The sequence below is a fragment of the Schistocerca americana genome, chromosome 6 (assembly GCF_021461395.2).
Source record: "Schistocerca americana isolate TAMUIC-IGC-003095 chromosome 6, iqSchAmer2.1, whole genome shotgun sequence".
NCBI classification, from domain to species: Eukaryota; Metazoa; Arthropoda; class Insecta; order Orthoptera; family Acrididae; genus Schistocerca; species Schistocerca americana.
The window spans coordinates 330,128,851-330,144,610 of record NC_060124.1 but is presented as its reverse complement, the minus strand read 5'-3'; the positions used below and the strand labels follow the sequence as shown (position 1 = coordinate 330,144,610).

General features: G+C 36.2%; 1 protein-coding gene across 1 annotated transcript in view; it reads right to left on the bottom strand.

The window, feature by feature from the left end:
• The window catches only part of LOC124619798, a 424,654-nt gene that overhangs the window by 131,393 nt on the left and 277,501 nt on the right, over positions 1-15,760 (bottom strand). Inside the window, exons 23-24 of the mRNA XM_047146390.1 lie at positions 4,092-4,245; positions 1,074-1,177 (exon numbers count right to left, since the gene is read on the bottom strand). Of these exons, the coding sequence (XP_047002346.1) occupies positions 1,074-1,177; positions 4,092-4,245 (258 nt within the window). The remainder of the gene's footprint in view (positions 1-1,073; positions 1,178-4,091; positions 4,246-15,760) is intronic.

Genomic DNA, 15,760 nt, shown 5'->3' with positions numbered 1-15,760 from the left:
AGCCAAGAAGAGTTTTATTGACTGGTTGCACATTGTTCATCGTATCGGATCTTGAAGCGTAATTCCGTACTGAGGAAGTATCCAAATGCTGCCAGTAGGCATCAAGTGACTGTCTTCAGCATCGGAAGAATCTGTGTGTAGTGGAAGTTATGTAATGCCAAGTAATGTTTATGTAGGTGAACCAATGAATCATGTCTAAAGCGCGCAAACCATTTGCTCAGACACCATTCCAGGTGGCTTGGAGCAACCACTTGAAGTTCACCACTGCTGTGTGTCACACATCATTTGTGAACATGATCCCCAGATACTTTTTACTCACCTGTATCTGGGAGGGTGTAATGTAGTCAGCATGTAGTCCAGTGCAAATATTCAGATGACCAATTTGGCCATGTTCATACTGCTATCCGTAGCATCACTGTATCTGTTGATCCAATTCAGTGTCATATTTGTGTCATTGCCAGTCTGCACCACCAGTAATAGGTTGCCCGCATATGGCTTGCATTGAAAACTGTGTCCGCATGCCACTAAGCCCTGTCAATCATGGATGAAGGCTGCTGAGAAGTGTTTCAAGCACCAGTGCATATATAATCATGGATAAAGCACATCCTTGTCACACTGATCTGTTAAGAGTAAAGGGTCCAACCAACTGTCCATTCACAAGCCCTTTAGAGGTGACTCTGTATAGTAACCACATCACTGTGGTGACGTGGGGCAATGGAAACTTCATTTGTGTGTGGCTGACCCTGTCAAGGGCACAATCCAAGTACATGGATATCCGAGCTCCACATAGGTGACATGCCTTTGCCAGAGCAGTGGAATCACGGCATTTGCAGAGTGCCTCAGTGAGCTACATGGGCTGGTAAGGTAAGATGGGTTGTGATACACATTCTTGTGTACATCCCAATGCACTACATGATGTGACAGTGTTGCCAGTTCCTAGTTTTCATACATTTTTCAAAATACACCTGATTTGATTTTGCTAGATAAACTTTTCTCTTGAATGTGGATGAGGAATCGCATGCCGACATTCAAATAAGTTTGGCATTATATATATGCCTTAATTTCTCACTTACTTTTGCTAGTATTTGAGGTGGTGCCCCTAAAGGAACAGTGAAGCTTGTTGTAGATAAATCTCCTGCAACCACTAGCTGTGCGCTCACATTCAGAAGTTCCATGTCTGCAACAGAAAATTTACTATTCTCATATGCAAACTTTTCATTAGAACAATCAAAATTTACTGTTTTTCAATGATCATTTAAATTAGTTAAAAGCATAGAACACCTGTACTATTACACCTCCGAAGGTTAGTTACTTGATTAAAGCAGAATGGGATGCAAATCTCCATTTCTTATTCTTGATGTCATTACATCTGAAGTGCTTTCAGACCTACTTCCCTGCTCAGTTTAATTGTTTTTCCAAGATCCCACTTATTAAAAGTTATGCACTAGTTCATTTGGAGATGGGTGATTGACAAAATGAACCTCAACCTTATTAAAGGAACTGACCTGGAATTCACATTATGTGTGTAGGTAGGTTTTGGATGGTGGCACATGAAAACCCATGTCCCAGACCCAAGATGATCAAATGTTCTGATTTTGCCCATCATGCATATTGTGTACTTCAGTGTAACTTTGAGAGGGAGCACAAGACCCGACAATATTCTAGTCACATGATATGATAAACAATTTTATTCACTGTTGTGACAGGAGCATTCTCATTCATTAACACTACAGCTATCTCTCGTCCTTTTCCCCATGAGTATTACAAAATGTGATTAGAGTATCATCAAGCATCTTACAAATATAACTGAGAAAAATAGGGAGTAATTTTTGTAGACAGCAGTGAGCCATTTGGGACAGGCCTAAGACCTTATGCATGAGTGGTGTTTATGTTTACAGTGATACCTAAAGGTGTAAAAAAGTCTAAACATAATTTCAGTCTCAAACATTTTTCAATAGGGAAGCCTTCAAATATTTTCAACTGACACCTCATTTGTTATAAACGATTTTAAGCTTCATTCAGAAGGACATCAAATGTTTCTCTAATTTATTTTATTTATTATTTTTAAACAAATTATTTTATGAAACATTTGATTGTATATGTAGGGTTATTCAAAAGTTCTGTCCCAGAGGACAAATAAAGTGAACTAGAACTCCACCATCAAACTTTCAGGGGTGAGGCATGGACCAAAACAAGCAAACAAGTCAAGTAAACTTGGGCTCTAAAACAGATACTTTAAGAACTATGAGTACTTCTTTATCTTGGGTACTGTGAAACAATCTCTTGTACTGCACGCTCATTACTTTCCGTATTGTGAAAGATGCTAGAATGGACCAATACAAGAAAAAAATGTTCAGTAAATATAGGATCTAAAAGGCATACCTTATGAGCCCTGAGCCCTTGTTCATCTTTGCTACTGTGAAACATATCTCATCTACTGAAAAGGTGCTCTTAGCTCTTAAGGTAAGACTTTAGAGCCTTTGTTTACTGGACTTTTTTTTGTCTATATTACCACCTCTGAAAGTTTGTTGGTAGAGTTCTAGTTTACCCTGTTTGTCCTATGGGTAATGACTTTGGAATAATCCAGTACATACAATCAAATATTTTGTGAAATGATTTGTCTAGAAGTAGGAAATAAAACAAATTAGACAAACATGTAGTGTTCATTTGAATGATGCTGGAAATCGTCTACAGCAGATGAGGTGTGGCTTAATAATGCACATTATTTTTCCTGTTTTTTGAAGGATTCTCTACTGAAAAAATTTTGAGACTGAGATTATGTTGAAATGTTTTACACCTTTGAGCATAAACATAAAAGCAAACACTACTCACAGATATGCCTTAGGCCTGTTCCGGCTGACCTATCTATGGCATTCAAGGCAGCTTGAGGGGCAATCTGTGATTCACATAAACATGTGGCAGTGATGAACGAAAAACAGTTAAGAAAATCAATTATAAATAGTACAGTGCAGGAAATAATGCAAAATGCCTAAAACTTCAGATGTGAAATGAAGCCTGTCTACACCAACCACTGCTAGCAAGAGAGGAAGGTGCAGACTATGTAAAGAAACACCAATACCACGGAAGATGCCTTGTAAATAAAAGTGAAATGAATCTGGTGTAATTCTTTTTAATTACATTGCAGTCAGCTCAAGACAGATAACCTATAATAACAGATGTTAACAGCTGCTGCGGAAGACGGCCACACAAACAAACGTATCCTCTTTAAAATTCTAATATTCTAAATTAAATATTGAACTTTAACTCAATCAGCACCTCGTTTGCTGTACATAGTTTTGAGCATTTTTCCAAGGCATATCATTAGTTCCTCTAATCTATTTCATTTCTTACTGCTAAACAAATCATTTCATAAAACCTTTGACCTCCACAAACATTTTCTTTTTCATATAAATTCTTCAGGTATTCAATTTTTTCAATTCCTTACTTAGTGGCCTATTTGGATAGTCAAATATGCACTATCTGGTTCAGAAAAATTAGGGCAACAAAAGTTTAACATCAGAACTGGGAACTGAATGAGCATAAGAGTTCAAATAACGAATGCAGTTTCAAATGGGTCAAAATTATGCTTGCAAATGAATTTTTAGTTAATAAAGTTTCAGAAGAAGATAACTGATTACTCTAAAGAGAGAAATTAGGCTTTTTGAAAGAAGTATGTCTTTTTGTAAATAAACAGTTATTAGCTCACAAAATTTTTATGATCACATGACATGTAAACCACATAAATATTGATATCTCTCAAAACAAAATGTTTCTTTAAAAACTACCTGGACCATTTGAATCTGGATGGCTTAAACAAACTACTAAATGATAAGTGTTAATGAAATATTACCTCAATAAGAATTGCAATGTTTTCTACAGGTACAACTTAGTAACTACTAATATATTAAAGGAAATTAGAAAAAAAGTCTACAGAATAGACTGCTAGCAAATGAAGTAATTCCACCTTGTTAGGTTTCAATCACAAAATGTAATTGAAAGAGCAGAGTATCTTTACAAATAAGAGTTAAAAAACAAACCTACAGTGAAAAGCATTTAAAAAATCATGTAATTATAATAGTGGTGATACTTACTAATCTGAAGATTGCTACCAGTCTTTAAGTCAGAGCACATGGCATGGATAGACTTGTGAATGTAGATCAAGAGTTGGTCCATGTTCTTCAGTGCCTCATTTTCATCTTCCAAGGATCTGATGCTGTATGATGTTAGTTGCATAAATGTCATGTACTGCAACCACAACAAAAATAAAACAAAATAAAAACTTGTGTAATATTGGTAAAAAATAGAAATTAGTTTTGAATTTACTGTGAATTATCTATTGGATATTGTCTGCAACCAGTTCTTTAAACAGAATATGAAATTTGCTTAATGATGTATTAAATTTAGACAACCCTGTTGCCATTAACACAGATTATCAAACTATTTATCCATGGTTACTACATGAGAAACTAAATATGAAAACAATAAACTAATGGTAGGTGTCTGCATAAAAATGCAGTTGTTTCCAACACCCCACAAGTACTAGGGATGTTAATTTGAGATCTCTAAAAAGATTCACAGCTTGGCTGTGCTACTTATGCCCAATCTTTGGTAATTCTTTCATTAAAACATTAGCCTGTTGCTTGTCGGTCATCTTGACACTTAAATTTCCTCATTAATTAGGTCACAAATGTAGTGATGCCTCACAATGATGTGTCTTGTTCGAGTGTGATGTATACCATTGTGACTCAGAGCAATGACATGCCTACTGCACAGAACAGCCTTATTGGTTTTTCACTGTATTTAATGCAAAATTCTTGGAGCAGTCCTTGAAGGTATATTACATTGCAGTTGATAAGGCCATATATTTGGCTTCTATAATTGACAGAGTTATGGTCTTGAATTCCATGAAATTGCTGCTCCTGCTAGCTCAAAAATAGAGTGTAATGTTGATTGAGATATGATGCATAATCAGCATTGCAGAAACCTTCAATCAAAGTTGTTTCACTTTTCCATAAAGTTAGTATTATCCTGTCTGTACCTTTAATGAATTTTTAGTTAGTCTGACTGCTTGCCAGTGGATTTTTCAATAACTGAAGTTGAATTTACTTACAAACCCCACAACATATGCAGGGCACATTCTTGAGCCTTGAGCTGAATATAAAAGTGAACTAACAGCTTGCTGATAACGAATGTGATATAATGAAAAGTTATTTCTTGTCTGTTGATTTTTATTCACATTTTTATAATTTTAAATCAGTTTGAAAGAATGTACAACAAACTGCTATCTTGCAAGTCACATTTCTTGTGTTTGTCTTATGAATATTCACTCTGATCATAACTAATTATTTTGTGCTTTCTATCTTGTTTTATCTCATGCAGAGGTACCAAATGAGTTCATCCTACATCTCTTATCTTAAATTGATTCATTATTCTATCTTTGTTTCTTTCTTCCATTTATTATTTCTATTTGATATTAGGCAAAATGGGTATGTTCTGCTTCTCAGTAAATGTGTGGATCATATTCTAGCTTCCATACTATAACATATCACTTGATGGAAGTCATGTGTTGAATAGTGTCTACCACACTGATGAATGCCAATCTTAATTGGTAAAAAGTTGCAAACTTCAGAAAAGTTTACAGCTTTCAGCACTGGAAAAGTTGCAGTGGAGAATAAGCCTACATTAAAGGAGAATTACATAATATGCACACTTAATCCAGATGCAGAAGCTCATGAATAAGAATTTTAGTGATCATAATCTAAACAAATGTATTATCAAACAGTGAAACACTTCGCTCCTTTAGGTTCACTTTATGTAATGTTTCTAATTTCTCATACTAGATATTTGAAGTCTATTTTAAGCCATAAATTGTCTTCTTTTGTTCATTAACTTTCATCTCCTACTTCTTCTTCATGCAGCCTAAGGGCTGATGAATCTAAACCTCTTAATTGAGATCACCATATCCATATAGGAATGGGATTCCAAGAACTGCATGTTCAGTCTCAAGATAAATTTCAGATACTAAAGCTAACAAGCTATAAAGTAAAGAATGATTAATCAAAGTCCACTCCTGATACCTGGGAATAACCTTCTGCACCAAAATGAGCCTTAGATCATTCAACATCACCACCTGCCATTTCTTTCAGAGAAAATGAACGTTATAGCCTCCAACAGCTTCTTTGACTTTGAAAATTCACTTCAGACTGAGTACCTGTGGTGGTAAATTGATCAAAGTCCAACTATCATTTTCAGGTAGCAGTTTACATTCATCATTTAAGGTTTTTTCCATTTTTACAATAATCATGATTCATCATTCCTTAATACCATTTTCTTTAGGAACTCAAACAAAACAAGTAAAATCATCATTTAAATATTTTGGGTTTGGTTTTCTTTGAAAGGATTGTTTTGAATTTTTGGCTGTACAGGATCTGTATCTGAATGTTGATTAGCGTTCCTACTGACATCACAATTCACTGTCTGCTCAATGTCATGTCATGTCATGTCAATTAAAGGTGAATTACATTTTGAGCAACATCAGCAGGCTGTGCTGGTCTTGGTGCTGTCTAACCAATGTTAGATATTGTCATCAACTGTGCGCCGCCTGTACTATCAAATCATATTAACTGCAAATACAAAGGGACAGAACTGATATGTTTGTCAAAGATTAAGTTTTATGCTCCTTCTGGTGTCGTTCTCACAGTCACATCTTTGTGATCTCTCAAGTTTTTGTGGTGTGATTGATCAATGGTGTACTTTCATATGTTGAGCTGAGTTGTTTCCATTTTACATACAATATTTCAATGAAAAACCCAATCATCTTGAGGTGCTGTGAGTTGTACTGTTATGTCTACTTGCTGCCTGGACTCCAATTTGTCTATGAGCAATTGTTAGTTTCACACCACTATTTACTGCTGATTGTGAGTTCCATTCCTGATGTCCACTCTACCCTTTGACGCTCTTTTGTTTTTCAGAGAATTAGTGCCAAAGATGAAGCCTTGTTTAAATTGAAACCTCCATTATTGTTTAATAGGCTTTCTAATATCTCTGTTTTGATAGGGTCCTTTATCATACTACCTAAGAAACTTTGTATTTGTACTGTGGTAATAGTGTCTTTATATCTCATTCAAGAATATATTCGAGACAGCGTTTATTGAAAGATGACTTGCTCATTTATTTTTGTCTGATGTGCTGCTGATGTTCCTTGTATCTTTCCTTGACTGTTCTAGCAGTTTGTCCCACATAAGACAAGCCATATTTACATGGAATGTGATACATAACTGGCTTTTAGAGTCCTCTACTAAAACAAAGAAAACTTTTTATATTTGTTAATTGGAGTAAAATATACTGGTGCCATGTTTCTGTAGGAGCCTACCAGTTTTTTCGATATATTGTGCCAGTATAAGATAAATCGGCATGTCTTGGCTTCCCTTTCTCTGTCTCAGTATCAAGCTCGTTCTTGGACATTAATGGTTTTGCTACTCCCGTAAGTACACCATTTGTTGCATTTTTAATTTTTGATGACTTGTACATCTTGGGCAAGCAAGACAATGGTCTTTGGTGAATGCAGATCAATTAGAAATTAAACTTTACAAAATTCACAATGTATTGAAACTTTGTTTGTTGCTATTTTGATACTATCTGCAAATGATCAATGCACATAGATTTAGAAGTGATGCAGATTCGTTCGACACCCATTCCAAAATTCTTTGGGAGTAATGCTTTCAACAGTTTTTGTTGGAGACTGATTCATCAGATAGATAATATTAAAAGCTTCAAACTGAAATTGTTTGCTCAGTCCTGTATCTGTAATCACTGAACATGCCTTTTCAATGACCATCCAATTCAGGCAATACCCATCAGAATTTTGGTTTGGTGTACAAGAAAATGTCACAGCACATTGATTTCCACCTGCCTTTAATAATGTCTTCAAACACTGAAAATTATTCACAATTATCTATTCTTAGTGTCTTAATTTTTCAACCAATTTCATTTTCAGTTTATGCCTTAAACACAATGAAATTATCATAGTCTTGTTTTGATGCTTATAGAATGTAACCAAATGATTTTCTTGAAATATAATGGGCTCCTTCATATGAAGCCATGTACAGTGGATCATGTACAGTGTGATGTACTACATAAATTAGATATTTTGCTCTCCTACTTCATTTTTTTGGAGAATGTTTTTATTTTATGCAAAAAATACAAAATCTAAACTGATGTGTATCCATGTAAGCCAATCAACCACTTTTCCAATCAATAAATGGGTACTTGTATGTTTAAAATGTCTGAGTCCTCAATGCCAAAATTTGTGACTAACTTCACAGCATCTGCATGATAACAAATATCATCTAATTGGCACATATTACCTTCTTGAGTTGCAGTTTGTATTAGTGTTCTAGAGACAACTATACAATTCGTATCACACATAGCATAATGTATATCATAGAACAATACTCATAATCAAAGACCTGGGACACATACAACAATATTAATCACTGTTGGGTGTAAACAAAACAAAACACGTGTGTTTGAGTGCACATGCAGACACACACACACACACACACACACACACACACACACACACATGCATAACTCATATGCACATAGCCACCGTCATCACCGAGCACTAAGGCCCAACTGCGACTGCATCTGAGGAGAGCAGTGATCTTTGCTGGGTTGGATAGTGAAGGTACAGAAGAGGCTTGAAATGGAGAGTAGAAAGGATAGCAGAGTAGGGAAGGAGGAAGATGTTAGTGCTGCCTTTGGGAGGGTGGTGATGTGATTCCTATTTCCTGCTTTACATCTGTGAGCTGTTTGTTAAATAAAAATTGCAGCAGATTATAAAAAGTTGTGCTCTGAAACTAGGATAAACAGTTGTTATTTTCAGCAGATTTAGTGGCACAATAACATTGTCAGTTAGCTAGTTTCATGTTCCATGGATCATTTTGCATGATAAATCCTAATAATGCAGAACATGTCACTTTACATAAAAATTGCAAATTAATTTGTAATGATGGCTGTTTGCTCAGCATTTATAAGGTTTGGCTTTTTTTCTTAAATAAACACAGAGATGAGTTATTAATTCCTACTCACCACCTTTTACACATTACAATAACACAATTTCTCCTAAGAAATAGAAGGAGTTGTCAAGGAGACACCTTGTCAGTTTTTATATCACTTGGTAAGTGATCAAAAATTTTCACTGCAGCACTATGCACCCCTTTTCGTGCTAAAAACAGCCTTAATGTGGAGTAATGAATGTTATTTTTCCTTCTGGTATTGTAATTACATACATCATTATTACTTTTGAACTGTAGTGGATTGTTTCCAACAAACTTCATGACGCAATATATATACTGTAAAGCAGTAGTATGAATGCCCAACTCCCTTAAACAGATGCCTGCAAGATGATTATGGGTGAGCACAAAATATTATTCTCACAGCACATTTTTGAGCAATGAAGACTTTCTTTCTTAAAGATAGTTACTCCAGAACATTATTCCACATGACACTAGTCAATGAGAATATCCAAAATACACACATCAAAAAACATATGAAGACAGTAACTGTTCCCGAAAGAACAGATACCGCTGATGATCATGCAGCTTCTCTAGAATAAATGATAATTAATTGAAACCCTCAGCTGCTGACAGGTGTTGCTGATATACCTCGATGGGGACAGCTGAAAATGTGTGCCCCGACTGGGACCCGAACGCAGAATCTCCTGCTTACATGGCAGACGCTCTATCCATCCACCTTGTGTTGCATAATGTGCAGGAGCACCATGATGCAGCCAAACTCGTAAACATCATAGTCTTCATAAACATACCCCTACAGATCTTGTTTGTTACAACATGCGACTGAACATCTGAGATTTCAAGCATCAACTTTATGTTACAAATTACTGTAGATGTACTTAATATTTTACACTGTAACAAACGACATTGATTAAGTACGAGAGTTGAAACTTAAATAGTGGCAACTATTTATTCACAACCAACACAAAAGAGTTACATGTTTGCACCTGTTACTGTCCTTCAAATTAGTCACCAGCATTGTGTAGAACCCATTGCCAGTCATGTGGAAGGCGTAGTATACCATTAGCAGAGCCTGTTCTGTTAATGGTGCGATTGGAGCGGTCTAATGCCTGTTGAATCTAAGGAACAGTTCTGAAGCAAATGCCATGAAGTGGTTCCTTCATCTTTGGAATCAAATCAAAGTTACAAGGACTTAAGTCTGGGGTGTATGGTGGATGGTACAGCACTTCTCAGTCCCATCAACCAAACAGAGCAGCCACAACTTGAACTGGTGAATTGTCATGCAAAATGATGGGTGGCTTGCGCAGAAAGTGTTGCCGCTTCTTTCGCAAAGCTGGTCACAGATGATGCTCCAAAAATGAACAGTAATACTTTGCATTGACAGTCTGCCGTAGAGGAACTTAATGCGTTAGGATAACACCATCACAGTCATAAATGAGAATCACCATAACTTTCACCATACTGGGGCTCTGATGCGCTTTTGACTTTTGCAGCGACCCATAATGATGGTATTCGTTGGATTGGCGTTTCAGTTTTGGCTCGTACAATGTGGACCATGTCTCATCCAGTGTTGCAATATGGCATAAGAAAGCCTCTCCTTCATGCTCACAATGCTCCAAGTGCATCGTAACACATTCCTTTCTGTCAAGTCATGCGGAACCCACCATGATGCAGTTTTTCACATGCCCAGGCATTCCTTCAGGATGTGAAGCACAGTCATACGTGCTAATCTGGTTTTGTGAGTGAGCTCATGAAGCATATGTCGTTGATCACTGTCCTCTAATATGGCATCAGCATGCACTTCTTCTTCAGAGACACTAGGACACCTGCCCGAGCATGTCTGCCACAGTTTGCTGACCTTCGTTGAAGGCTTTTACCCAATATGCCACTGTCCTGTATGGCAATGCCGATTCCCCACACACATCTTGAAGACCTTGATGACACTGTTGCACTGTAAAACCTCTGGCACATTCAATCTTGATCCAACTCCGTTATTACTGTTTCGAAAACATAGTGACACCATTACATTAGACCGCTTGCTCACAAGTGACTGTGTTTCCCTCGATTGTGCACACGCCAATGACATGGGATGGGCGAGTCCATTTCCTCAGATGTAACATAACAACAACAATGGGTGCTATCAGCGATAACAGTAGATTCCATTGCATAGTGTCTCCACAGCAGTGTTGCCACTATTTAAGTTCCAACCTACATATTTCTTTCTATTTTCAGTTGTGCAAAAAATAATAGTGGGTTTCCATTTTAAAAAGCATAAGTATGCATTGAAAATCAAACGTCTCTGCATTTCTCAATGGTTTGTGTTAACCAATTACAACATCTCCTCTCCTCACTTTTGGAATGTGGAACTGGTTATTCAGTGTTTGTTGTGGTTTGGAAGGTGTTTCCAGTGGTAGTGTTACGTTACTCACCCTGTATATTTCAGACAAGACCAGGCGTATTATTTGGGGACAAATCTTTATTACTCTATTGGAAAAACCACCAAAACCAGACAGGCTTTTATTTTTGATATAATGCATAATTTTCTTAATTTCAGAAGGAGGAGTTGCTGATACATTGGTGTGACTGAATTTTATGAGAGTTACTTTTCCAACACACTGCTGTAATTATTCTCTTGAACTGTTTCTCCCTATGTTTATACTGTATTTAAGAAATGATTATTAAATATGTTTGCTACCTAGGACTCACCATTTATAGCCTGTCCATTCAGTTCAGTAGTGCATTTTGTGTGTGACTGTCCTGTCTCTTGTATCCCTACAATCCATAGAGCCTTAAGTCTGTTGTTGGGATTACTGATTTCTAACATTATGTGCATGTTTCTTGATTTTATGGTAACCTTTTTTAGTAATTTCGAGTACTCTTCAGAGTTTGCAACTACTGCAGGATTTCTACCTGTTCTTGCCAATGAACCCAGTACTCTTTTCCTTTCACAAGGTATTATAGCCCTCTTAGTGATCCATGGTTTTTTACATGGCTGTTTAATGTCCTGTCTGATTAGTTTATGTGGAAAGCTATTTTCAACTAATGATACAAATTTATCATGGAATAGATTAAATTTTTTTTTAGCATTTGGTTCATTATAAATTTCATTCCAGGTCATCTCTTGTAAACTATCTTAAAACATTTTTCGTGGAGTCATTAAATATTATAATTGATTTCCACTGAGGAGTATTCATATTGCAGGGCAGGATGTTTTTTATCCCAACTAACTGACTGTCATGAATCAAGAGAGCATTTGTCACTGGGTAAATAGTTATTTTCTTGCTTTGAGCTTCACTATAGAAATCATTATTAGTTGGTATATGAAGATGGTATCTGTTCTTTCAGACCATCTTCATACAGATAAGGCTTACCAACCAATTATCTTCTTCAGTGGGGATGCACTCACATTGCTCAAACTCTTACGGGAATCAGTAGATTGAATGCCCTGAGTAATAAGTATCATGGGCAGGGGCCCTGCATCTGTAGTGTGTGGACAGTAAGTTGGAAGTGTGGGTCTCACGGGAAGCATGCCAGAGATAAGTCCCTGCAGTCACACTATCCTCTGTGTTCTCGATAGCTTAGTCGGATAGAGTGTCTGCCATGTAAGCAGGAGGTCCTGGGTTTGAGTCCCGGTCGTGGCACACATTTTCAATTGTCCTCATTGGTATTTATCAATGCCTGTAAACAGCTATTGGTCTGGATTTCATTGTAATTTCATTATTAGTTGCGGTCCAACTGTCTTTATATGCCCATGCTGAAAAGTTTGTTACTGAAATTAAATCGTAGGATCCAAATAAGGTTTAAACATCATTCTTTCTATCAGAATCATTTAGAAAATCTAGACTGAAGTCACCACAGACTATTAACTGCTTGCTGCTGTCCGACAGATAGCACAATAAGGAATCCAGATTCCTAATAAAAAGTTCAAAATTTCCCAGTGGGGATCTATATACAGTTATAATTAAAAATGAACAAAAGTATCTTTCAATATTAATTCACTAGCACACACTTCCACGAGCTGTTCACTACAAAATCTACTTGTTTCAATGTTTTTGAACTCGTGATCTGTTTTAAAATATGTTACAACTCCTCCATTTCCCATATTACTTCTACATGAGTAAGCTGCTGGACTGTACTCTTTTTACATGTAACTTACCTAACCCTGTGACTATGTGGTGCTCAGTAGACATAGGATGGCTATCTTTACATACCTCACTAAATTTTCCAAACAGACAAGAGACAAGCTTTTCTACCTTATTACTCAGTCCTCTAATATTTTGATGAAATTAAGCTAATCTTGATTTCCTGTACATTCTTAAGCATTTTGTGGGGCTTTTGTATTATTTTGACTTCTTTCAAAACAAGATGCTTGAATCCTGATTCTAACTGAAAACAGATACCTCTACCGACACCAGTGATGGTGCGACCACCCCCCCCCCCCCCCCCCTTTGTTATCTGTGAGAAGCTCAACCTGCCTATCTTTCCATCCCCCTTCTGGTGTAGGCTTTGTATATATTATCCCCACCTTCCACTCTCAAGTACAAGTGTTCATCTTTTATATACCAAAATAAACCTGTTTTTATTAAATATGAGATGCTCCTATTATTATTTTTTGATCTTTTTACAAGATGATGATGTTAAATCTGGCCTTTTGTAGGGAGCTAATATTTTTCTTAATTTATGGCCAAATTTTGAGTTTGATGTTGCAATATATGTTATAAACTCAGTCACTCGAAAATGGCCAAAACATAGGTAATAATTAAATAAACAACAATACAGTCAAATGGTGGTGTGCTCATTTAAAAATTATTGTATGACTGGTGCTCAGCAACATCAAAAACTGTTCATTGTTTCATGTTTGAATGTGTGGGTTAGAGAGTGAAATTGTAGTTTCATTATTAACAGACCTGAGTGGCAGTGTAAAATTAACTATTTACAATTACTCTGAGTGAAACTGGTATCCAAATTCTATGCACTTCCAGACATACTGTTCTATAAGTGGCTAACTTATATCAAATTTATCTACATAGTAGGTCCTGATTCATAGTGAAGAATAATATGAACATGAACTATGAATGTGTCGGTACTCTGTCATTCATATACTCTCGGATGCAGCAAGTACTACTGTTATAGCAATCTTGGGTCAACTGAAGAATGGGTTACAACCCATCGGCTTTGACCAACGACATCATAGTTTACCCATAGATATTAATGTCTTTATTTTTGAGCCATAGATAATAAATCAATTATCTTCTGTAGTGAGGTGTCATCATTGTAAACTGAAATAAATGAATGTGTTTTTAAAAGAAAGGCTACACATTGTGTATGATTTTTGATGCTTGTATTAATTTAAATCATTTGTTCATTCCAGTTCATTTAGTACTCATTTTCATTCTTAGTGAGTTTGAGATATTTTGGAAAAATTGTTTTTCATTCTGGACAATTTTTACTTTTTGGCCTTTTTTTGAAGGTGTGGATTTATCTATTCCTATAAATATGGAAGGCTTGAAGCAGGGTTTGTTAACTGCAGCCAGGAATACAAATTTTACAGTCATCGCTTTTTTTACCTTCACTAGCACTAGTATTACTACGATAATTTTCAGTCAATACTAGTACTATCAAAGGCATAAAGACTGATATATCAAAAATTTGTATCCCATACTTCACATGACCCATATAGGTCACCTGAAGAATAGGATACTAGTGCTAGCAAAGACGAGAAAAGTGACATGTGCAACACTGACAGCCTTTACCTCAGTTGAACTAAGAAGGTAGTAACCTGGGATACAAATATTACTTATGTCACTGTTTTTTGCCTGTGCTAGCACTAGTATCCTATTCTTCAGTTGACCTATATAGTTTAACTGCAGTATGAGATACAAATTTTACATATGACAAGTTTTCTCCTTTACTAACATGAGCATCCTATTCTACAGTTGACCTACATAGGTAAACTGAAGTACAAATTTTACTGTTGTAGGTTTCTTATCGGTTGCTGGTACTACTGAGATAATTTTCAGTCAATACTATTAGCACTGGAAAAAAATCCCATGTTTCAGCTGACCTGTAAAGGTCTATATAGATCTTACAATATGTCATCTCTGGTGACTTCTGACATCCTGTTCTTCAGTAATCCCACAAAACCTTGCAGATGTAACGTGTTTCATTAGAGGACAACATGCCTCTCAATTACATTTCACTTATTATGGTAGATCTGTTTTCTTAATTACATTCAACCCTTTTATTTATAGAATTGCTTTATTTATTTGTTTCTTTGCATAAGAGATTACATTGAGAGAGGGCAACATATCTTTGTGAAGTATACAGGCCCTAGTTTATGGTGCTCATGACACATAACAAACATTAGGTAGCGATTACCCTACTGCATGCCCTAATTAATGTAATTTGTTTGGCATTCCTGCTCTCAAGTGACTAACCACTGGCACTGACACATTGCAACAACAATAAAAATTATTTTCAATCATACCACAATGTTTGGTTTAGTCACCATGGTAGTCAGGCAGAATAAATCTCTGAGTAACAAACATCTCCACCAAGCCTGCTAACTTCCAAGTTGTAGCAACAGGCACTTTTCTCATATGACATTTCATTTCAATCTGTAACAGCCTGCTCAACTCACTGTTCTCATGATTCACATCAGAGTTAACCCAGGGTTGGTCATGGTGCTGTAGGACCCCCACAATACTCATATTTGTGTGCAT